The sequence below is a fragment of the Prionailurus bengalensis genome, chromosome A2 (assembly GCF_016509475.1).
Source record: "Prionailurus bengalensis isolate Pbe53 chromosome A2, Fcat_Pben_1.1_paternal_pri, whole genome shotgun sequence".
Taxonomy (NCBI): domain Eukaryota; kingdom Metazoa; phylum Chordata; class Mammalia; order Carnivora; family Felidae; genus Prionailurus; species Prionailurus bengalensis.
The window spans coordinates 114,975,605-115,000,762 of NC_057348.1; the positions used below are offsets into that span (position 1 = coordinate 114,975,605).

Here is a 25,158-nt window from a genome sequence, read left to right on the forward strand (position 1 = left end):
TTTGTTTCCACTGTTGAGAATAAAATAACCACATCCCCGAGCAGTTCTCAAGAAAAAATTCAAAATTCCTTCATCTTTATCTGTTATTTTGTTGCAGCTGAAGGTGATACTTTCAAGATCTGCAGAAAGTTTGGTTTCCCATTTTTTCACTAATTTATATAATACTGTAATCAAATCTCTAACATAAATCTTGTGCCCCTGTACAAATACTTCTAAGATTTTATGTCATGGAAGCGATGATCAGAGTATTAACATTTAAAATTGACAGATGGGGTTGGGGGGCACCTGGGTGGCTCAATCAGTTAAGCATCCAACTTTGGCTCAGGTTATGGTCTCACAGTTCGTGAGTTCAAGCTGTGCTGACAGCAGAGAGCCCACTTTGGATCCTCTGTCCCCCATCTCTGCCCTTCCTACCCCCTCATAAATAAACAAACCTGAAAAAAATAAAACTGACAGGAACACCTGGGTGGCTCAAGTTGATTAAGCATCTGACCATTGGTTTCAGCTCAGGTCATGATCTCACAGATTGAGCCCCTCGTTGGGCTCTGCGCAGACAGCACAGAGCCTGCTTGGGATTCTCACTCCATCTGTCTCTCTGCCCCTCCCCTGTTCACGTTCTCTCTCTCAAAACAAACAAAAAGATTCTCAAGGGCACTTGGGTGGCTCAGTCGATGAAGCGTCCAACTCTTGATTTTGGCTCAGGTCATGATCTCACAGTTCATGAGTTCAATCCCTGCATTCGGCTCCACACTGGCAGTGTGGGGCCTGCTTGGGATTCTCATTCTCATTCTCATTCTCTCTCTCTCTCTCTCTCTCTCTCTCCACCCCCTCTCTCTCCCTCCCTCAAAATAAATAAAGCTTAAAAAAAATCTATTAAAAAAATTCTCTCTCCTCCTGCCCCTCCCGTGCTCACATGCAGGCTCACTCTCTCAAAATAAATTTTTAAAAAGTCAATATAAACAAACAAACAAACCTACCTGACAAGTTATTTCCAAGTTCTCATACTAATAAATTTATCTTATGGTCAATGGATATATTAAGGAAAAGGGAAAATCATTTTATTTTGAACCATGCCTTTCATACTTATGAAAAGTCCAGCAACACAGGATTCTAGACCCTATGCTTAGTTTTCTACAAATGAAAATCATCTAAACTGTGCTCTTCTGTGTCTCTTCCTTGATCTATAACCCACATGTACCTAATATTTGCAGTAAGAGTTAATCTAAAATTCAATTCCAGGAAATATTACTGATGAAACTCATTGGGTTTTGTTGCTTTAGCATATGTAGACGTACTTATATTCTTTACAAGCTGGTATTCCCGGTGTTTCCCAGGACATCCTAACACAATGCAGGTCTTAACAAAGCTGTCGGCTAAACGAATCCTCCCTTGTAGCTCCGTAAGCACTCTTAGAACACATACATGAGAAGAGGGTTTGCCTTCCCACTGAACCCTTGACTGTGGAGACCTGTGAGAGGGGCCTGTCCAGCACAGCTTGGCCAAGTCACTTCTGTTTCTATTCACCAACGAAGAACACTAAATAAAATTATTTCATTCTTTAGCATTTCCCAGTCCTAAGAATAGTGCCTCTGCGTGCAAAGCACTGTATCTCACAGCCTGCCAGTGTTTTATGCAATTACCACGTACCATTTATTCCACAGGGACACTTTAAGGCCTTTCTTATTTTTTAATAACTGAATTAATGTGGACACTGACCATAAACTGTGCTCAATGTTAATACTTTTTCATTCTGGTCCTTATGGTATAACAGACACATTAATCTTAACCAGTTTTTGTTGTTGTTGTTGTTGTTTTTTTAAGTAAAGATAGGACCTAAGTATTTTATCTGAGAACATCTACATCATGTTCTTCTCAATAATATACTTTTGTTTTGAGACTGACAGTCATAAAGACCTTTTTAATGATCAGACTAACCTAATGTGTAACTTGCTCAGATCTGCCCCATTGTGTTTTGCCATGACTGCATAATTAATTGTTTTCTGGGCCTTGTTCCAGAAAGATTTTAGGCTGCTTAGAAAATACAAGTAATCCAGAAGTAAAACAGAGACAACGAAGAAATGAGAATATAAAGACCTGAATCTAAAAGATGAAGCCAGGAATGTTGTTGTTATATACATTTAGCTCTAAGCTTTCCAGCAGCTAATTTTAAGACAAATCAGCTGCATAACTCAGTATACCTCTAAGAGAAAAACTATCCATTTGCTTAGTAAAGAACACTCTTCCTGGGACTGATCCCAGAGAGCAACTTCTGTATGTCTTGAGAGGACCAGCGTTAACAGGCATCATCCTTGGAGTGAAAGTTGCAGAGCCTCCCTCACAAGCACAGCATACGCATGTGTCTTCGCCTAGAAGATAACTCAAGACGGCTCTGTGAGGAGAAAAGCTCCAAGGCAAAACCTATGTTGCAGCCTCGAAAGCTGAATAAAAGCAAAATAATCTTTCTGACACAGTGAAGAAAGGCCATCAATGCTTTTTTTGTTGTTAATTTTTAGGAGCAGAAATTGAGTAGGAGATAACAAATCCAATACTAAGAACAAATTTAAAAGTTGTGTGAGGCTTTGGAAAAGGAATGGTGGTCAGTAGAGAAGGGCCGAAAGGACTATTAACAAAGAGGGGGTGAAGACATCAAGGAAGAATCTGTATGCTGACAGAAAAGTATTCTGTGCTGGGATGAAAACAGAAACAAGAAAACCTATCAAACATAAAAAGCAGTGTTAGAAGCAAACCAAACAAACGAGGAGGTGGCACCCCAGATCGATGGGCAGTGCTGTGTCCCTGGCAATAGCACATTAATAAAAAGTTGACTCACCAGACGTCTGAACATCACCCATTTCCCTCTGTGCCAATTCCTTATTCACCAAGCATCTCCCTGACTGTAGGTTACTTTTCAAGGAAATTCTCCTCTGGGAATATAAGGTACTTTGCATAATCATCCTGTCTATTTGATAATCATTAAACTGTCTCTGTGGTACAAATTACTGCTATACAGACATCTGCATTGTAGGCCATGTTTCCAGGATTTGGATACCTAACTTTTACTTACAAAACTAAGTAGCCAGAATAATGGGTTTTGATAAGCCTCTTTCACCTGTGATTCTTAAGTCTCTGAGCTCAAGGTTGAAAAAATTCATCAGCATCACCCTTTGTTACACATTCTTTGCATTTAAGTTAATGTTCAGCTGCATTATCCTGAATGCTTCTTACAAAACCTTCAGAGGTGAAGGACAGTCACATGACCCAAGCTGCTTCCCAGTGGATTTCTGCCAGATGCCTATCGGCAAAACTTCCTTTGGACTTCTTGGCAGACTCTGTAACTTGAAGTAACGTAAGAACAAAGCTGCTCAATTGAAGTTTGCGTAACTGGTAAAGTCTGCCAATGAGTAACTCCTAATCATCTATCATGAGGAGATACAAGAATGAGCAAACAGTAGGGTTAAGTGCATTTACTTTGTGGGGAACAGAATCTAAGACATCACAAAGGCATGGAGACATGCGTGCCAGCCAACAAAACCAGCCTTCAGGAACCTGGAAGGATGCCAGTGTTTCCCTTTGGTTTGTAAAATAGATACTCCTGGGTTTTTTGTTTTGTTTTGTTTTAATGGATTTGGGTTTGGAACTGAAATTAAGTTTACTCAACTCTATGACCTGAACAGAATACTGAAGTCTTTAAAAAAAAAGGGGGGGGGGGGCGCCACAGAAAATTTCTCCCATAGCTACATAACCAAGGCCTCTTAGAGGTAATAAGTGTATACAATGAGTGATTTACTTTCAAATATTTTACTGACAAAAGACCTGTACCTACAGTAAGAAATCCTAAGGAGTAGAGCACTAAGAACTGATCTCAAAATCCTTTCAACTCACAAAATATTTTGTTTCTGACGGAGCACCTTGAACTAGCTAAAACCTAAGAAGATGTTTATCTTTCTTGCCTCTTTGATAAACAGAAAGTTTGCGATTTTAAGATCACGCTATTGTTTTGGAGATTTCTGGGAAGATTCCAAAGACGGTATCAAAATTATGAAGACAACAGCACTTGAGCTAACTTCTGCCAAATCAAACGCCAGGAAATACCATTCAGCTATGGATGCTGTTCTGTGCTATGCCAATTTCAGCTCTTGCTCTGTGCAGGAGCTGCCAACTGCCTCTTGCCTACTGTTTGAGCATTTCTGAAAGGAGCATTTCTTGTCATTTCTAAACTCAAAGTTTGCCAATTAAGTACTGCATGAGCCAGCTGCTAGGCAGGAACTAGAGACTTTTTGTCTGTTGCAAGAACCAACTCTGGCTGTATTAGGAAAAAATCTACCTGGCAGGTTCCGGTTAGAATACGTTGAGGGGGGAAGGGTGGGCCAAGTCCTGGAATGGAACAGAGGCAAGGGATTTATCCCAAGTCAAGGCGCATCAATTCTCCTTTCATGTTACAAAGCAGCAGTCGGAAAACATGAGTAGCAAAATGAAACAACCCTAAAAGAGAGAGAGAGCGCTATACATAAAAAGAGAGAGTCTTTGAAACGTTTAGTCATCAAAACCTACTTCTTACCAGGCAATGTACATTGAAAGTAAAAGAGATTCTCTGCTCACCTACAGGCCATCAAGCATAGAGAGATGATCTTGGTAAGTAACTGACTTCCCTGTGAGAACTTCTAAGGAGCAACAAGCTTCTCATCAGCAGCTGTAGATGACGAATGGCAGCTGCGGTGCATCCTCACGTGCTGAGAGCGAACACCTGCCAACCTTTAATCCTCTAACCCAGTTTTTAAATAAATGTATCATAGACCCCCACAGACCTACAATACTAGGTTCTTCAAGAAGAAAAGTGAAGCCAACGGGAATAAAGGGAATATCAGAAGAAATGGTGAGGAAAAAAAAAAAAAACCCATAAAGCTTTAGTAAACAATTATTGCCTTTATTTTTTATTAAAAAAATATTTTTTAATGCTTATTTATTTTTTAGAGACAGGGAGACAGAGTCTGAAGTAAGTTCCAGGTTCTGTCAAGCACAGAGCCAGAGGCGGGGCTCGAATTCACAAACCTCGAGATCATGACCTGAGCTGAAGTCAGACGCTTAACCAACTGAGTCACCCAGGTGCCCCTAATTATTGCCTTTAAAAACAACAGTTCGCTTCTCAAAGTAGTGACTACTAGGTACATTTAAGACTATTAGTGATCGGAGTTTAGAAAAAGAACAAAGTCTAATAATATACAGTGAAGGCAAAGCTATTCCAACTAAGTACTCCCCCACAAAGAGGTTATATACTACAACAGAACTTGGTAAAAGAATTGTTCCCTTAAAACATTAAATCAGAAAACTGCCTGACAGCTATCTGGAAGTACAGTTCACTCTAACTGGTATCCAGAAACACAACAATTCTCTGAAAATGGTATTTTCCCTTTAATTTTCGATGAAAATTATCTGTAGGAGTGGAATCTGAATCATGGAATTCTGTGCTCTAGAATTAATTTAGATCATTCTGGGTTCTTTTTGTGTCGTTTTTGTTTTGTCTCTGATTGAACTTAGAAGCTCACCTCCACCCTCCCAAAGCTCTGAGACACCTTTTACAGGTAATACTGCTCAATTCAGTAGGGCAGATTTATTCATCTCTTCAGTTAGAGACACTGCTTCCCAGCTTCTCTTGCAGGTAGACGTAACAGACATTATGTTCTGGCAAACAAGACACCAGTGGAAGTGTAAAAAGCCATCCTCAGGCAGTGTCCTACGAGGTGGCTGTTGATTTTTTTATCCTTCATCCTTGCTGGCTGGAATCAGACTCAATGGCTGAAACCTGAGCAGTCATCCTGGGCTGGGAGGTGGCATGCCAAGCCAATAGGAGCACCTGTCCTAGATGATACAATATAACTACTACCAGCCTTGGATTATCTACCCTTCAACTCTTCTCATGAAAAAGGAAATCTCATTTAAACCATTTCTTTTCTTGTAATACATAGCCAAAGCTAATCTTGATACACATAGTGTGCCAAAATAGATTTAGAGGCATGAAAACAGACATATGGCAGCATCCCACAGACAGCTTGGCCTGATATTTGCCTGTGAGTTGGAATTAACAGGTGATCCAGAGAAAGGGAGTAGGTTTTCGACCACAGTTTAAAATAAAGCACCAAACAACCTAGAAAGAGGGGCACGCCTGAGTCGTTATGTATTTACATTTATCCCAAATAATATCTATCATGCATTAGCCTTGATAGATATTTTCCAACATTTGAGTCCATCTTCCCTAGAATAGTATCTGTTGCTTGCACAGTAGCAGTTTGACAATGAATGGACAACAAAAAAAACCCTGATGACCTTTACAAAAATCACAAATTTCTAGCTTCCATCTGTTCCCACTGAGATTTTGATTCGTAGAAGCCCAAGGTGAGGTACAGGTTCTTAACCAGTTACGAAACAGAGCAGCTGGGACGCCTGGGTGGCTCAGTTGGTTAAGCGCCTGACTTCGGCTCAGGTCATGATGTCGCGGTTCGTGAGTTCGAGCCCTGCGTCCAGTTTTGCGCTGACAGCTCAGAGCCTGCTTCAGATTCCTCGTCTCCTTCTCTCTGCCCCACCCCCACTCTCATTCTCTCTCAAAAATAATAAACATTAAAAAAGAAGAAGAAGAAGAAGAAAAGAAACAGACCAGCTGTTGTTAATCTTGGCTACCTCCACACTCGGGTCAGTCAGAGCTTTCCAAAATAGTGACCCCTGAGAGTTTCATCTCCTCCCCAACCCCTACCCTAGGGGATTCTAATAAAAAAGGTCTGGGGTAATTCTAATGTAAAGAACAAAAAACCATTTTCCCTCACAAAGCACAAAGTAGAGAAAGTCTTCTTTACAGAACATTGCCAACTAATAAATGTAAAAAAACAACAGACATAAAAATAGTAATAATGATTGGGCAAATGGCAGCAATGGATATTATACCCACTTTGCGAAAGACTGGAGGGCAAGATACATATTCTCTTTTAAAGTATTTTGTTTTATTTTGTTTTTTACATTTATTTATTTTGAGAGACACAGTGAGACAGAGCACAAGCAGGGGAGGGGCAGAAATAGAAGGAGACACAGAATCTGAAGCAGGCTCCAGGCTCCGAGCAAGCGTTCAGCACAGAGCCTGACACAGGGCTTGAACCCATGAACCATGAGATCATGACCTGAGCCAAAGCTGATCACTTAACCAATGGAGCCACCCAGACGCCAGTCTTAATCATAGGTGGGAAAGGTACCTTTACAATGTGGAAACTGGACAGACACTACCTTAGTTGTACGATGAAACAGTATGACCAACAATGAGACACAATGACATCATCTGCTTCCCAGTGAGACACAGAGAAGGTATTCCTTCCCGGAAAAAGGTATAACCTGAGCCTAATCACACAGAGGCATCCGTCAAATCCTAACTAGGTGACACTAACCACTAGCCTGGGTTTTTCAATGCCATAAATAAGAAAACAAGTGGTGGGTAGGGAGTAGGTGACACCAAATGGAAGGGATGATGCAGGGATGGACTCCTGCAAAGATAAGAGGGGACTAGAGAGACATGACAACCAACTGCAATGCATAATCCTTAATTGGATTCTTTACTGAAAACACAGCTATATAATAGAACATTACCGGAGTAACTATGAAATTTAAATACGGGCTGCACATTAAATAATGGTCTGGTGCCGAATTTCTTTCTTTCTTTTTTTTTTTTTTTTAACGTTTATTTATTTTTGAGACAGAGACAGAGCATGAACGGGGGAGGGTCAGAGAGAGGGAGACACAGAATCTGAAACAGGCTCCAGGCTCTGAGCTGTCAGCACAGAGCCCGACATGGAGCTCAAACTCACGGACCGCGAGATCATGACCTGAGCTGAAGTCGGCTGCTTAACTGACTGAGCCACCCAGGCGCCCCTGGTGCCGAATTTCTTAAAAGTGAGGATACTGTGCTTAATATCAAGATGAATGTCCTTGAGGTGAAAAGTTAAAAGTAGTACAATGCTCCCATTAATAATTACCTCCAAAGTTTGTAAAAATGTGGGTGCCTGGAAGGCTCAGTCAGTTAAATGTCCGACTTCGGCTCAGGTCATGATCTTGCAGTTCGTGGGTTCAAGCTCCACATCGGGCTCTGTGAGGACAGCTCAGAGCCTGGAGCCTGCTTCAGATTCTGTGCCTCCCTCTCTCTCTGCCCCTCCCCTGCTCGTGCTCTCTCTCAAAAACAAATGAACATTAAAAAAGTTTTTTTTAAGTTAGTAAAAATATATACCCAATTTCCAAGACAGAATTATATACCTATGTATTTATTTCTAAGAGGAGAGGCAATTGCAAACACGTTAAAACCCACAAAAGCACAGATTTCTTCCATTCTGGAGAAAAGGGCAGTTGTCCTTTCCAAGCTTTCTGGATGATTCCTGACACATTCTTTAAGGTCTAAGACTAATACACAGAGATAAAGTTAGTAGTAGGTTTAAATCAAGAGAGAAATCACAATAACACATTCATCCATAGAAAACACATGCATAATAACCCTAATTTATTAATTATACCAACTAGACAGATGATAGATTTGTCTTTTTTCTTAGCTTTTTGTGTTTTGAATGGTACCTCCTACACCAATTTAGAGAAATGTCCACATATGAACTTGGGGATTCCATTATATCACTACCCAGCATACATGTAGAATCAAAAGCCTACTTGAATTCTGCAAAGAATGCAGGCTAAGATTATCCACATTTCTTCCCTTTAAGACGAGAATTCCCTTGTCCTGTGCACAAAACCACCAGGTCCTTAGGGGTTCTCAGCTCCTTCCCTTCAGCAGTATTTCTACCTTTACTGCCGGCAGCTTCTCCATCTTCTCCTGATCTCACTGGCTGCTTCTAATTATACCTACTCAGTTTAGTTTTAAAATCTCAGGGAAAACCAAGACCATGTGTTCCAGTGAGATCTTCCTTACATTTACTCATGGTTCACTGACCCCTTTCTCCCATTCTTGAAACAAAATCTTCTTGCTTAAGTCACTAAATATTTAAATCATAAAAGTCCTTTGGAAGGGCACCTGGGTGGTTCAGTCCGTTGAGCGTCCGACTTCAGCTCAGGTCATGCTCTCCCAGCCCGTGGGTTCAAGTCCCATGTCGGACTCTGTACTGACAGTTCAAAGCCTGGAGCCTGCTTCAGATTCTGTGTCTCCCTCTCTCTGCTCCTTCCCTGCTCGCACTCCGTCTCTGTCTCTCTCTCTCAAAAATAAACATTTAAAAAAAACTAAAAAAAAAAAAAGTCCTTTGGAAATGTTTTAAATACAATCTCACTTTTCTTAAAACAATCCTTATTTTCCTAAGAACACAAGAACCCATTACACAAAACTATATCACTACATCACAAAATTGACTAACTCTAGGTAATATTTATGTATGTATGTATGTATATATGTATGTATCTGTCTATCTTAAAAATAGACACCTAGCAATTCACTTTAGGAGTTTTTGCTACTGAAGCAGCCAGAGAAGTGTAAAAGACAGATGTCCAAGAATGTTCTATAATGTTACCACTCATAATGTGAGAGAGTTTACTGATAACCAGTAAAGGCCTTACCTGTAACCAATAGAGAGGAAAGAATTTATTTAAAATTTTTTTTTTCAACATTTATGTATTTTTGGGACAGAGAGAGACAGAGCATGAACGGGGGAGGGGCAGAGAGAGAGGGAGACACAGAATCGGAAACAGGCTCCAGGCTCTGAGCCATCAGCCCAGAGCCTGACGCGGGGCTCGAACTCACGGACCGCGAGATCGTGACCTGGCTGAAGTTGGACGCTTAACCGACGGCGCCACCCAGGCGCCCCTAGAGAGGAAAGAATTTAAATGACACCTCAATTTACAAACTGGAAAGTGAGGAACAGAGAGATTAAGGAGTGTGCCCAAAGACAAAGCTAGTTTAGAGCAGCTAGCAGAGATGTAGTTTAAATAAGAGTTTCTTCAGGGAAGCTCAGTCAGTTCAGCGTCCAACTTCGGCTCAGGTCATGATCTCATGATTCGTGAGTTAGAGCCCTGCATCGAGCTCTGTGTTGATAGCTCGGAGCCTGGAGCCTGGAGCCTGCTTCAGATTCTGTGTCTCCCTCTCCCTCTGCCCCTCCCCTGCTCATGCTGTCTCTCTCACTCTCAAAAATAAACAAGCATTAATAAATAAATAAATAAATAAATAAATAAGAGCTTCTTCAGCAATGAGTTGTTTTAAATAATCAGCTCCTTGTAGATTTTAATCAATGCTGCTTGACACAGAAATGTCAGAGATACATGTGCCTTAAACTCAGTAATATGACAAATTCATCTATTTATAATAAAGAAATAGGCAAATTAGACCTTAAGTCCATGTTTTCTCAAATTCCTATTTTAGGTTCACTTTTACCCTCCTCTTAAACTTTTTATATTATTGAATTTTGTAAACACTAGTAATGTCTGATTTGAGAGGAGAGAGAGAAGAGTCCTGGTTCAGTTTCTTCATTGTGCAGCGAGAAGACAAACCCAGGGGGAAGAGGAGAGTGACCTATGGTGATACAAAGCGCAGGCAGAGCTGGGCTGAACTGGGCTCTCATCCCAGGGATCCTTCCCTTAGCCCCTTTAGCATCAAAGTACAAATATGTCAACTACTTCACATCACCTTTAGCTGTGGTGGAAAGCTTCAGATAATGCATAATAGATCTATTCACACTGTCATGAGGTTGAAATTTTGATGCCTATCCATAGATGAATGGGCTTTGTTCTATGGTTTCCAGGACCAAACGTGTTCAGGGTGGCTGGTGAGTTGTAGGGGAAGATGCAAATGTTGCTGACCATAAAAGCAGAAACACTACAAGAAGAGGCCAAAAGTAAACAACACCTAACACAGGTGGTTCAAGACAGGCCTAGGAAATTCTCATTCATACAAGGATAAAATATGAACAATCTCAGCAATCTGTTATCAGTACAATTCCAGGAGCATTTTACTCTACATGTAGTCTAGGCACTGTTATGTTGGAATCCCCAAGCTGTTCCAGCTGGACATTTCCCTGAATTGGAATAGGAGGTACTACTCAAAGCATATAGAAGGAAAGAGTCAAACAGGAAGGGAGAGATGTAAAAACAAATCCATAAGGGAAGATCCTAGAATGTTGTTATTTCCATGATGATTCTCTACCTCTAATTATCATTGATAATGCAACAGAACTGTGAACTACTTAAAAAAAAAAATTACAAGGTATATGTTATACTGCAATTATTTTTATACTATCACTGGTCTCCTATTTCCAACCTCAGAAAAAAATGCTATTTTTAAGAAATAAATATAAAAATAAGGTTCCTTAATAGTCTACCTGTTTACAAAACAAATAAAAGCTGTCTAATGGTTGCACACATACACACGCACAAGAGACCCATGAGCACAACTAGCTGGAGCTCACTGTTTAAAAAGCACAAAGTGGAAAACACATTTTTATTGACCTTTCAAAGCATTTGACTTCCAGGTGAAGTTTAAGATGAAGGAAGCCTTTTAAAAGTCCTATCTTTCAACATTTAAAAATAACTTCTTTCCCCTTCCCAAAGTCTCAAACTTTTCTTTGGAGATTTAAGAGCCCATGGTGACAACCCTACTATCCAAAAACTTCAAAAGAATATTTCACGTGTCCCTTCTACAAAGGGGTAGGTAGGAAGGTTCTACTGATATGAACTAGAGAGCATGTGTTGGCTCTCAACTGATAGATCATATGGGGACCAAGTTTTACAATCAGCATCGAATGTCACCCTACTCGAGAGCAACAAAGTCTAATAACTGTGTCCCTCTGACTGCATCCCGCTCACCCATAAAGAAAGCCAAGGTACATTATCTTACCTCAAACTGTGGGTAAGGAGGAGTCATAGCTGAAGGGGGCCCTGAGGTGGGAGGTGGCATCCCTGAAGTGGGTGGGAACAGACCCAAGGCATTCAGATTTAATCCAGGAATTAAATGTGCTTGAAGCTGCAACAGTAAAAAGGTCCCTCATTTTACATTTAAAAAAAATCAAGTGTAATTATAAGTGACAATATTCAGATTGTGACCTTGTCTAGTAAAAAAAATAAAAAAAATCATTTTATGACTCAAATTTTAGAACAGATGTTCCATGTTATTATACTTGAGCACATATCTGTTTATATTTCTTGATATGTTAAAATCTGTGTGCTCATTTGCCCCCTCCTTGATCTGAAGCTACACTAGCTTTCTCAAAGCAGGCAACATACCCTCGCTTTCCTTAATGATCAGCTCACAGTGCTTAGACAAGTATGTACTCTGTGTGCTATGGGCACGCAGTAAATACAGACTGAAAACCTTGCATTAGTTGAAGAAGTAAGCAAACGAGATTTGTGCACTGAAAAGCAAACCTGATACACAGAAAAAGGTATTATTAAGAGATCTTTACTCCTTGGATAAAATTTGGCTGTCGTGGGTCTAAAAGTCTAAAACAAAGTCAAGATCTTTGGCAATCAGGTCCCATCCCATACAACTATGGCAACTAGACATATCTTTGGAGTGTATCCAGGAGCCAGAAAGAGGACTTTGTATTGGCTGAATTTTATAAGGGCTGAGGAAGTGAAGTGGAGATGACAGTTGAGACGTGAGCATACCTGGGAATCTCTTTAAAAGGTGTATGGTTGGATTAACTCGCAACTGACTCTGAAACATCAGATGAGCAGTTATAATGGGAAGGTAGATAAGGCAGCCAGTCATGGGAGGTAAAATGATCAGCATATTTCTAGGTTCCTCTCACAAAGGCATTATTTTTATATTTCCCTTCTTTTACATGTAGTGTTTCAGATGACAGGCCCAACCAAGGAGTGTTTTTTTTCATTTACTTGAAAATTCAAAATGGACTACAGACATGTTACATTTTCTGCACCATTCCATCCACTCAGGAAGGTCAGCAATTCACTTTAATTGCCTTCATTGCTCTACACAGATTATTTTGTCATTTTTAGTTGTTTTAATGCCAAGGTTTATGACTAACCAAATTAAAATTAAAATTTGAACTCTTAACAGTTGCTTTTATATACGTGGTATCTATTATAATCCCAGTCCTAATAAGCATTCAATGTAGGCACAACAGCCCCATTTCACAGATGAAGAAACCAATGCTTGGAGAACAGGTAAGTTGTCCAAGAGAACAGAGCTGCAGCTAATCAGTGGTTGAACTAGGACTCAAACCCAGTTCACGTACCTCTTAAGCCCACGTTCCTACTCTACTAATCTTCCAATTAACATTGTGCAGAAGATACTCATCTTTTTTTAGGAAAGTATTAGCCTTATTTAACAGATAAGGAAGCTAAGGCTCCAAGACTATACCATTTGCTAAAATCACAGAGAGCCAAACCTGATGTCAAAGCCTGTGGTCTTCCAAACTACCCCACGACACACTCACGATGGTGCTAAAAATCAATTAGAAACTACATCTAATGCTGCCACCATTAACGACATCAGGATTAATCCAATTGAAAACATCTTTTAACTGTTCATCAAAATAAAGGCATGTCCTCCATATTAAAACTAACATTCATAGAAGCAATATCATTTTCATAAGACTCCCTGATTTTCTTCATGATCTCTTCCTCAGCTTTGGCACATGTTTCAACGTTGCCTTTAACTGTAATGGTGCGCTCTGGATTATACAGCGTCAATTCCTGCAATCTGCAGAATGAAAAAGAGGGAAAAGAAAAAGAATGGAAATTACAGGAGGAAGACAGTTAATAACAGTCCAGCCACAGATGGCAATTAAAACCCAACTGTGGTGGCTGGCAGTATGTAAAAGTGGGTGGTCAGACATGATGAAAAATGAGTAAGCCCCAAAAGATAGGAATCCAAGAACTGTAAAGCTGCCGAAGAAAATACTTCCCCTCCAGTCTTCTCAACAGAAATTACTGGGTGTACACAGTTCACTTAAGTCCATGTTTGAAACACAGTGTACTTCTTGACCACTTAAGTGAACTTTTTTCACAACAATTCAACAGTGAAATGTAAAGAAAATGATCACAGGGGTGTACGGTTTTAGTAGAAACCAAGAACCAGATGTACAAAAACTTTAATAAGGATGTTCCTAGACTGCGTGGACCAATTCTAAACATAATTGGCAGTCTCATGCAATTGCATTTTCTGGGTCACCAGCAAGAAATAAACATGGAAATATTCCGAAAAGGCAAACCAGAATTCATGTGTCTAAACTTACTTTTTGCCAGTAATTTTAGAGTTTAAAGTAAGCTGGAGAAAATAACATAAATCAATGTGTCTTGACTAAATTAAAAACATGATCCCTTGATGACCATATAGACCCTACATTAGAAGGCCTTAGCAGTATTCAGAAACCCTCTGCTTGACCAAGATTCTGCTGAAGCTTCATAATCCACTGAGATGACAATTGAGACTGCTTTAGCCTGAGCCACTCAACAGCCTTGAGAGGAAAGCAATGGGAGATTCTTAACCATGGAAAACAAGACTAAGTACATAGATTGAAAGGATATGGAAAACTGGTAGAGCTCTCCTTCGTAATTGTAGAGTTAAAATCCTCATTTTCACTACTTAGCAGAATGCCGTAAGCTCAACTTGAGCCAGATGAATGGGTTATTATTCCTTAACCTTTTCTCTTATTTGCTAAAAATGTAAACATCTACACAAGGAAGACTATTTGTCTTAGACTGAAAAAGTGTATTTCTCATCTCTGGTCTCAACCCACCTCTCCCTGCCAAGCATTTTATATTAGCTTTTTTCTAATAGCTGCTTTACAATAGCTTTTAAGATTTTTTTCTCTGAAAACCCTCTCATTTGGGTGTAAAATTCAAGACACTCTGTGTTTTTTGTTTTTTGTTTTTTTTTACAATCAAGCAGGACTTTCCTATTTCCTACCACTCCCTTCTTTGAAAACTCCTTGCTGCATGAACATGCTGCCTGTCTTTCCTTAGCATTTTTCCTTAGTTCATCAATCTCCTCTCACCTCATCTTTCTTGGGTACTGTGATGTAAAGAATAGTTACCCCCAGAAAGGGAAACCTTTCCATACAATTTCAGAGCATTCATAGACCCAAGGTGTGACAGCCAGCTTCCAAGATGACCTACTCCCCAGTGGGCCCAGTCCTCTCTCACACTGAATAGAGATGACCTGTGTCAATTATACTAGAAAAATGATAGAGTTGATAGAGTTGATAGAGTCAATTATACTAGAAAAATGATAGAGTTATAACACAGAAGTTATAGGCTTCTGAGGCTGTGTTATAAAAGACATTGTCACTTCCATCTTGCTCTTTCTTGGATAATCCACTCTGGTGGAAGACAGCTACCACTGTCCTAAAGACACCCAAGCAGCCCTGGGGAGAGGACCATGTGCTAAGGCCTCACATCAACAGTCAGCATGAACTTCTCAGCAACATCAAGTGACCCCAAGCCAGAAACACCCAGTTAAGCTGCTTCTGCATTCTTGACCCACAGAAACTAGGTGAGCAATAAATGTTTACTATTGTTTCAAGCTGTCAAATGTTGGGATAATTTGTTACACAGCAGTGGATAATAAATTGGGTTACTTATTTCAACTGTGGGAGTAGTGATCAGTAAATCTGACCAAGACTTCAGCTAGAAAGTATGAATGTAAAGTTAGTAGTGCTTTCTGCCTCTTTAGGAGGAAAAGATAATGCTTTCAATATGGGTTAGACACAGATAGTAGGTAGTAGATTAAGTTGGAGAAACAAAAAAAAGTATGTTGGTACAAGGTAGCTCAAACTCCTGAAAGATGGGAGCGGCTCTGTATAATACACAACCCACAGCTTCACAGTGCTAGAAAAATTTCTAACTCAAAGAAAGCAAGGCAGCACTTACGGAGATATCGTGATTTTAGTGTCAGTGTCTTGCTCAATTTTTTTAAGATTTCTTCCTTCCTTACCAATAAGACGGCCTACAAAGTTATTATGGGCTAAAATCTTCAAGGGAATCTCTTCTGTGCTGTAAATAAAAAAAGAAAAAGGTCATGCAATCAGGAGAAGTAAACCTTCTCTTGGGTAAAAAGACAATATCCATTCATTACACATTTACTTCTTACCTACGATATAGGAAGCATTATGCTAGGTTGAGTTTAAAGTCCACTGACCTCCATTCTAGCAATGCATGAATAGAGGGGGCAAAAAAAAACAGTAACAAGTATTTGAAGGTAACTTTTTTTTTTTTTTTTTTTAATTTTTTTTTTCAACGTTTTTTATTTTATTTTTTGGGGGGGACAGAGAGAGACAGACCATGAACGGGGGAGGGGCAGAGAGAGAGGGAGACACAGAATCGGAAACAGGCTCCAGGCTCTGAGCCATCAGCCCAGAGCCCGACACGGGGCTCAAACTCACGGACCGCGAGATCATGACCTGGCTGAAGTCGGACGCTTAACCGACTGCGCCACCCAGGCGCCCCTGAAGGTAACTTTTAAGACCATTTTCTTCCATGCATCTCAGGGAATATCTTCCAAGGTAGACTGTTAGCTCATTGAAAACACCTCTTACTCAAACCCACATCCCTAAATCCCCAATACCAGAACACAACGTACAAATGCAAAACAATAGGATTTTATTATGAATTGTGAACTACATTCCTAGAGATACATGCACAATTTACAGAAGGAAACAGAAGAAACTCAACAGTGATTACTCTTTAGGGGACGAGTATAAGAGCAGGAAGGGGGGCTTTCACTTTTCATTGTGTACCTTTCTGAATTTCCAAGTGATACATATCACTGCTGAAAAATATCACCGGCATTATCTGGATGGTGAGCCTTTCCGAATTTTTTTTTTTTTTTAAAGAATTATGAACTTATAACAAAGCTACATGTAACATCTTACAACTAAAATACTTTTAATACATATTAAAGGTCCCTACAAATTAAGTGCTAGTGATTAGGTCCCCAGGCTAACTCCAGTACCTTAGTCTGCTCTCTCCTTTTAGGAGAGTGTTGTGCTATAAGCTCAAGTGGCATAGAACCTAACCTCTGTTCAAAGTTCTTGTGGAACAGGCATTTAGAGTTTCAACCTCAAACACCCAAATAAATCTCCAGTTTGCCTTAGCACAGGATTAGAGATTTCTCCACCTCTATACTCCCTGCTGCTGCAGAGTAGGGCTGGGCAGACAATAAGAACAGAGCTCCCATGGGCTCCGAGTAAGGGAGTCAGGGTTTGAGGCCCATTTTCGGTAAATCCCAAGAAGATTTCTTGGTTCTCAGGTGGGCTTCCTATCCCATAGGTGCCTTCTCCTACAGCTAGACTCTCCCCATTAATACCAACCACCCCATATCCAAACATGATTGAAAATAAAATACTTAAAAGACTTCTACTTTATAACCAACTCAGGAGTACCTACCACCACAGCTCTTCAGGACAGCACTGCCCTGTTTGTTGACAATGCCTAAGAATTGTCATAGAAGTCCAAAATAAAGCAGCATAAGTATCAACCTCTTCACAGCTTAATCCTCTTTACTCACAATTTTATATCTTGAGCTTCCTTATGCATAATCTCCAGAATAGATTTACAAGCCGCAGAGGTCCCTTCAGGGGTAGAGAGGATAGTAATGGACTTCTCAGCAGCACCTGCATTCTCTTTACGATGGACATCGATTCTTACAGTGAGCACAAGGAGAAAAGGAGAACTGTAAGCATGTATTCACATATACAGAGTCTGGAATATCAACTTCAAAGTAACAGGAAAGCAAACTGGTGCAGCCACTCTGGAGAAGAGTATGGAGGTTCCTCAAAAAACTAAAAATAGAACTACCCTACAACCCAGCAACTGTACTATTAAGTATTTATCCCAAAGGACACAGAAATAAAGATTTGATGGATGCATCCTAATGTTTGTAGCAGCAATATCAACATTAGCCAAACTAAGGAGAGAGCCCAAATATCTATCAACTGATGTAGGATAAAGAACATGTGGTACATATATACACAGTGCAATATTACCCCATCAAAAACAATGAAATCTTGCATTTGCAATGACGTGGATGGAACTAGAATGTATTATGCTAAGCGAAATAAGTCAATAGACAAAGACAAATACCTTATGATTTTCACTCATATGCAGAATTTAAGAAACAAAACAGATGAATGTATGGGAAGGGGGCAGGGAGATAACAGAGGGAAACAAACCACAAGAGATTTTTTTAAAATTTTTAATGCTTATTCATTTATTGAAAGAGACAGAGCACGAGTGGGGGAGGGGAAGGGGCAGAGAGAGAGAGACAGACAGACACAGAATCCCAAGCAGGCTCCAGGCTCTGAGCTGTCAGTACAGAGCCCGATGCAGGGCTCGAACTCACGAACTATGAGATCATGACCTGAGCTGAAGTTGGACGCTTAACTGACTGAGCCACCCAGGCGCCCCATGAGAGACTCTTAATGATAGACAGCAAACTATGGGTTGATGAAGGGCGGTTGGTAGGGGATGGGCTAGACAGGTGATGGGCTAGACAGGTAATGGATATTAAGGAGGGCACTTGTGGTGATGAGCCACAAGTGGGTACTGTATATAAGTGATGAATCACTGAATTCTACTCCTGAAACCAATACTGGACTGGTTAAAGTTTAAGTAAAAAAATACTTTAAAAAACATGTTGTGAAGTTACAGGTACCAACACAGTAAGAGGTCCTTCATCTTACATGAAAGAAGAAACAATACATATGATAAGGTTTTTTTTTTGTTTTTTTTTAATGTTTATTCACTTTTAAGAGAGAGACAGAGGGCAAGCCGGGGAGGGGCAAAGAGAGAGGGAGACACAGAATCTGAAGCAGGCTCTGAGCTGTCAGCACAGAGCCCGATGCGGGGCTCAAAACCACAAACTAAGATCGTGACCTGAGCAGAAGTCAGACACTTAGCCGACTGAGCCACCCAGGCACCCTAGGATTTCTCTTTTAAAGCTACCCATGTTAGCAGATACAAGGAATAAGTCCTATAAAGACAGATTCCCAACTTAACAATACTTCCAGGGATAAGATGAAAGGTAACTGCCCCCTTTTTAAAAATGTGCACGCTTATTTTTAATTAAATACAAAGTGAGTCTTCTGTCGTTTAAGAAGTACAAGAAAGAAAATTATCTGAAAAAGTGTGTTTGGGGAAAATTAAATACTTGTGAGTCCCTCTGGCCATTCAAACACTAGAAGAGCTACACAACTCCTGGCCTTAAGAACGGCTGCTTCACCACACCAATAAAGTCAAGGTTTGCATTTCATTTTTCTAAATGTTTGAAACCTGAAGATTCATCTCTGAATTTAAAGGGCAATGAGAGGGGCGCCTGGGTGGCGCAGTCGGTTGAGCGTCCAACTTCAGCCAGGTCACCATCTCGCGGTCCGTGAGTTCAAGCCCCGCGTCGGGCTCTGGGCTGATGGCTCAGAGCCTGGAGCCTGTTTCCGATTCTGTGTCTCCCTCTCTCTCTGCCCCTCCCCCGTTCATGCTCTGTCTCTCTCTGTCCCAAAAAAAATAAATAAACGTTGAAAAAAAAATTTTTTTAAAAATAAAGGGCAATGAGTAGGTGGGGTGATGGGTGAGATAAAGGAGTAATATTAAGAATATATTATCATGATAAGCACTGAGTAGTGTATACAATTGCTCAATCATGGTACTATACACCTGAAAATAATACTGTACCTTAATTATACTTAAATTTAAAAACATTTCCAGAACCTTTAAAAAAAAAAAAAAAGGCAATGTAGAAATTAAACAAATAAGAGCTGTCTAGAAATAATTTAAAAAAATATTTCAGGTTAAGTCCCAATCTCAGGAACTATCTTTCCAAACCACTATTTCAATTCCCAATCACTGTTAAGTATTGCTTATGTTCTAGTAGGTAAAATGTTAATCTAGTTTATTTCCACCCATTCACCCGTGTTAAGGATTACTAAACTCTGATCCTCTGAGAGAAGGGAATATTGCTTTATAGATCAGGGTAGCCCTCTGAGACCATTCCAGAAACAGAAGATCTAATAATGACTAGTTTCAATGGCCAAGAGTTAATTAAATCCACTGGCAGAACTCTGCAAATGAATCATCGGATATAACAAAAATTGCTTCCCTTCCCTTTCCATCCTCCATCTTCCTGCCTTAATAAAACAAACAGTTCAATTTAATTCATAGAAGCTCTTTCCTCTGACAAGGAAATGAGTAGCTTTAAAAGAATAACTCTAATCTGCCACAGGACAATGAAGGGAAACCATTTAATAATTAGTTTCTGCAGGTAACAGTGGATAAAGGAAAGCAAGGAGCCCTTCCATTTCAATATTAAAACCAGGCAAATTTAAGATTAAAACTTCCCCACTCCCTACATCATGAAGTCAAAGACCACTGGTTTAACACAAAGGTTACCAGTATCCCACATTTCCTGCTTCAAAGCAGGGGGAGGGAGGGCAGGATCAGACATCACCGTGCAGGTAGAGTGGGCATGCAACCACCACCAAACACAGCTCATTTCGCTTCTGCAGGAGAAATGAGTCAGCTAGTTCAACACTGGCATGGTGCCTGCGATAAATATGAATATCCTGTTAAGCTCAGGGGAACAAACATACATAATCAAGACCTACATAGTACCATAGCTGTACTTTCAGAAAAAGACTGCTTAACTCCATGGACCACATAAAGTCATTTTCCTTACTTTACTTACAAATTTAAAACACAAAATAATCCATTCATCTTCGTAGCTGGTCCAAGGACATTTCCATTTCCATTGTTGTGTACAATGACACAGCCACCTCTCTCCAGTGCGCTAACTATGGCAGCCACTGTCCCCAGAGAGGTGCTTAGTGCACTTTACAGAACAAGGGGTGAGGACAGTTCATTGTCAAGCTCCTTTGGGTCAAAAGATCCACATAGAGCCTAACAGGATGGTTAATAAGCAAATCAACATATAAGGCACTGAAACTTTTAAAGAGTATCATAGATGTATTTTAAGGGCACTAAATGTAATTTACATACAGTCATTTCATTCATTTGATAAATATGAGAGTCTTCTACCTAGCAGACCATGTGCTCAGCACTGGGGCTACCGTCATAAATAAAAACACACAGCTCTTGCTTTCTACTGCTGCAAAGCTAGCTCCAATGTTTAATGGACAATCTCCAATCCCTTAAAATTTGCATATTAAAACTATCAAATTAACATCCTAAAGAATAAGCCAATCCAACCACATGGCTTAATTATGGGATAAATTTGGACCATGAACTGAATGATTCTTTACCGACATAAAGCATGATTGAGAAACTACGTCTGTACTGGACCCAGAAAATTACTTCCAAAAACACTGAAGGCAGGTATCACTGGGGGTAGGACTGGGGACAGGGATAGGGGAGTAGAGAATAGGCAAGTAGTGGCCCTTTTATTCGCCAGTGCCTCCCGCATCAGAAGTGGATTAGGTATCATTTGTTTTCCATTTATGTGTGCAAATTTGAAGTTCTCTTTGAGATTAAGGTTTTGCCTCAGATTATCAAATCACAAGGTTTTTCCAGATTCCCAAATACTGTACAAGGAGGAATCACAGCCACACTCAGAAGGACATCAAGTACCAGAACTTACTGTTATTAAAATTCAAAGGGGAAAATATTAACATCCACTGCAGCCTCACCAATACTCACTTTGACTGAGTCTGTTTGGTAATGTTCCGAATGGTGGCACCTTCTTTTCCTATGATGGCTCCAACAAATTGGGTAGGGACCAGCAGGCGCAGAGGCAAGTCACACGGTTTCTGCTTGGAGATGGATCCTGGAGATCCCTGCCTCGATGAGCCCCTCTGCCCAAACCCACGACGACCCCGGGGCTGCTGTGAGGGGTTCTGCTGGGCAGCCATTTCATCAGGGATGTAGGCCACTTTCAATGTGAAGCTCTCCAACTGGAATCCGTTTAGTTTGTCTAAAGCTCTGGAAGATGACAAGGAGCAGAGTATGGGAAGAGAAACTGAGTTATATATAAACCTTTCAGCAAAGCAATACCCATCTCTTTCCACTCTGGATTACCACTTCTAAAAATTCTGAACAAAGCCACTGAGCAAGTAGTAAACTCCGAACACATACAATCCAACCCCCAAACACACAGACACATGCGCACGTGTAGAAGACCAAGTTTCCAAAGGGAACATATGTGCCACTTACCAATGAAAAATAGAAAAAAGGTTAATCAACAGAGTTTGATTAAAAATGGTATTACGCATGAGGTTAATAGCAGCTTATGAGTACCTAAACTTCAAAGAAGTGAGTGGACAGTCTTTGTCTTGTCTGGTTTTTCCAAATCAGAATGGAAAAGATGTTAGAAATATGTACACCCCCCACTTCACCCTCTTGAAAAATAAAAATATTAAAACATTTTAAGAATTGCAGGACAAATATCCCTAAAGCACTCATGGGAGACACATACAAATTAATACTTAGGCTAATCAGTCAGTCAATAAATTCTCAGCAGTTCATGAGCAAGTCTCTGAGAAAAAAGCAGTCCCTGACCCTGTGGAATTTATGATCTGATTTGCGGCAGAGGCAGGGGTGCTAGTGAATCAAAAAAAGCAAATGAAGCTATTTTCTACTTTATCTATCTATGCATGCATGCATCCATTTACCCACCCATCTCTCTATTTTGAGAGAAGCTCTATTTTTTTCTTCATTTTTAAACCTCATTACAGAAAAGTACCCACACTTAAGCATACATATCCAGGTGAATGTACATATCCAGATCCAGAACTAGGATGTACCAATGCCCCAAATGCCCCATCAGGGCATTTTTCAGTAATTTCCCCTCCCCTAGATTTCTAACACCATAGATTAATTCTGCCTGTTTTAAAATTCTATACAAGTAAGTACATATGAGTACACGTTATATAGTATCATGTCTCGCATCTCATGAGACTCATCTACATTTTTGTGTTGTACCTTACCTATTTTCTAAGTGGATAACTCAACAAAAAAATTGATAGAAAAGATATGGCCAAGATTTCAAAAGCACATAAACACTCCTAAGAATATACACTCCCCAGTACACAACAAAATTAAAAACAAAGATCCCACACTTTTTCTCTAGGGTTACTTCAAATTCTTTGCTCAGATTCTGTCCCAATGGGCACGGAGTTCAGCCCTGGTAAGGGAAAAAACAAAACCAAAGAAACAGGAATGAAGCAGTTTCTCTCTAGTTGCCCAGAGTTATCATTTCTGGTTCACATACTGCCTTATCTGCAGATTCAGTTTCTGACGTGAATGGAAAGGGGGAAAAAAAGAAGAAGAAGAAGAAGATGATGATCCTAGCACCAAAAAGGGCACCAGAAGCACGGAATTGCAAGACAGGCCTAGGCAACCAGACAAGGCATGCTGCTTGTTCTCAGGACCCAGAATTCTGCCCTCTGTTCTTACTTGAATCCCGTTTCATGGCTATCCCACAGTGCCTAGCACACGAGTGAACTCGTAAGAGATCACAATCGAACAGAGCTTTGTCTGTCCCCATCACCACCACCCCCCACCCCAGACACTTCCCAGAATCATTGTTAACTATGATAACATCTGCAAATGGACCAGTATTTTCCATACGTTTATACATGTGTGTCTGTGTTCAGTGCCCTCTTTAAAAACATAACTGAACCTGAAACTAATATAACTTGGTAAGTCAACTATACTCAAATTTTTAAAACATCTTTAAAAAGAGGTAAATATTTCCAGTTTTAAAATAAGTACTAGGAGTATAATGTACAACACGGTAACAGTTATCTGTGCTTTTGGTGTATTTGAAAGTTGTTACAAGAGTAGATTCTGAACATTCTCATCTCAAGGAAAAACCTCTTTTGGGGCGCCTGGGTGGCGCAGTCGGTTAAGCGACCGACTTCAGCCAGGTCACGATCTCGCGGTCCGTGAGTTCGAGCCCCGCGTCGGGCTCTTGGGCTGATGGCTCGGAGCCTGGAGCCTGTTTCTGATTCTGTGTCTCCCTCTCTCTCTGCCCCTCCCCCGTTCATGCTCTGTCTCTCTCTGTCGCAAAAATAAATAAAAAAAGTTGAAAAAAAAAAAAAAAAACCTCTTTTGTGTATGAGATGACAGGTGTTAACCAATTTACATTGGTAATCATTTCATAATATATTTACATCATTGTGCCTACACCTTAAACTTACACAGTGCTGTAGGTCAATTATTTCTCAATAAAACTGGTAAATAAGAAAATTTATGAATTATACCCACAAATACACACATATATATATCTGAACACACATAGAGGAAAGAACAGAGTGTGGCTTCTAGATTATCAATAATACTGCACATTCATTTTTTAATTAAAAATTACTTTAAAATGCCTACAAAGTAAAAGCATAATTGAGTTAATATAGTTTTAGGTCTTGCTTTTTTCCCCCAAATACAGTATATCTTAGAATATTTCTCAGTGATTTCTATTACACAGGACATTCTTTTCTTGAGTTTCACAGGGTGATGGCAGATACACAGCACAAATTCTTTTATCAATGCTTTTGTAACAGAACCTTAAATTAACACATTGTTTCCTTCCTTCTCCCTCTCCTCTTTTTTCTTAAGGAAAATGTGGATTAAGGACCATAAAATATTTTGGTTATTTCTAAAGGATTACAACAGCTGAGAAATTTTATCAACAATTATGATGTAAACTTATAAAAGTTGGAACTGCCCAAGTTTCAACCAATTAGGCATTTATTCAAAGCAACTTTAAACCTTTTCAAAGGCCATGGTAAAATAGATCACTGAAGGTTCTTAAAACCTAAGAGAAGCTGAACCTAATGAAGGAATCAACGATATCTATGGGCATAAAGGCAATATAGTTTGCTGTAATACCCTTTTTCCCACTATACACTTGAGTATTGCCAGCTTCAGAAGAAAATAAGTAAAATTTGTGGAAATAAGTCAGTAATGTTACAAAAAAAAAGGTAAAGAATTGATTTTTGGAGAGAGAGGACCATACAGACATAGACCCCTTTTCTAATGGGGTTAAACAGATTATATATTTTTATATATACATGTAAATTAATTATATATATATATATATATATATATATATATATGTAAATTACCAGCCACTTCTAAGTATAGAGCTATCTATACTTGTATGGCCCCCAAGAAACCACTCTCTCAACTTAGCAGAAAATAACTCCCAAACTTCTATGTTTTACTTTAAAAGGAGATTTT

At 39.8% G+C, this 25,158-nt stretch overlaps 1 protein-coding gene across 1 annotated transcript in view; it reads right to left on the reverse strand.

The window, feature by feature from the left end:
• IGF2BP3 (insulin like growth factor 2 mRNA binding protein 3) overlaps positions 1-25,158 on the reverse strand; it is a 155,183-nt gene that overhangs the window by 14,567 nt on the left and 115,458 nt on the right. The window contains exons 6-10 of the mRNA XM_043589086.1: positions 21,619-21,900; positions 17,483-17,617; positions 15,847-15,969; positions 13,540-13,675; positions 11,849-11,974 (exon numbers count right to left, since the gene is read on the reverse strand). Coding sequence (XP_043445021.1) covers positions 11,849-11,974; positions 13,540-13,675; positions 15,847-15,969; positions 17,483-17,617; positions 21,619-21,900 — 802 coding nt within the window. The remainder of the gene's footprint in view (positions 1-11,848; positions 11,975-13,539; positions 13,676-15,846; positions 15,970-17,482; positions 17,618-21,618; positions 21,901-25,158) is intronic.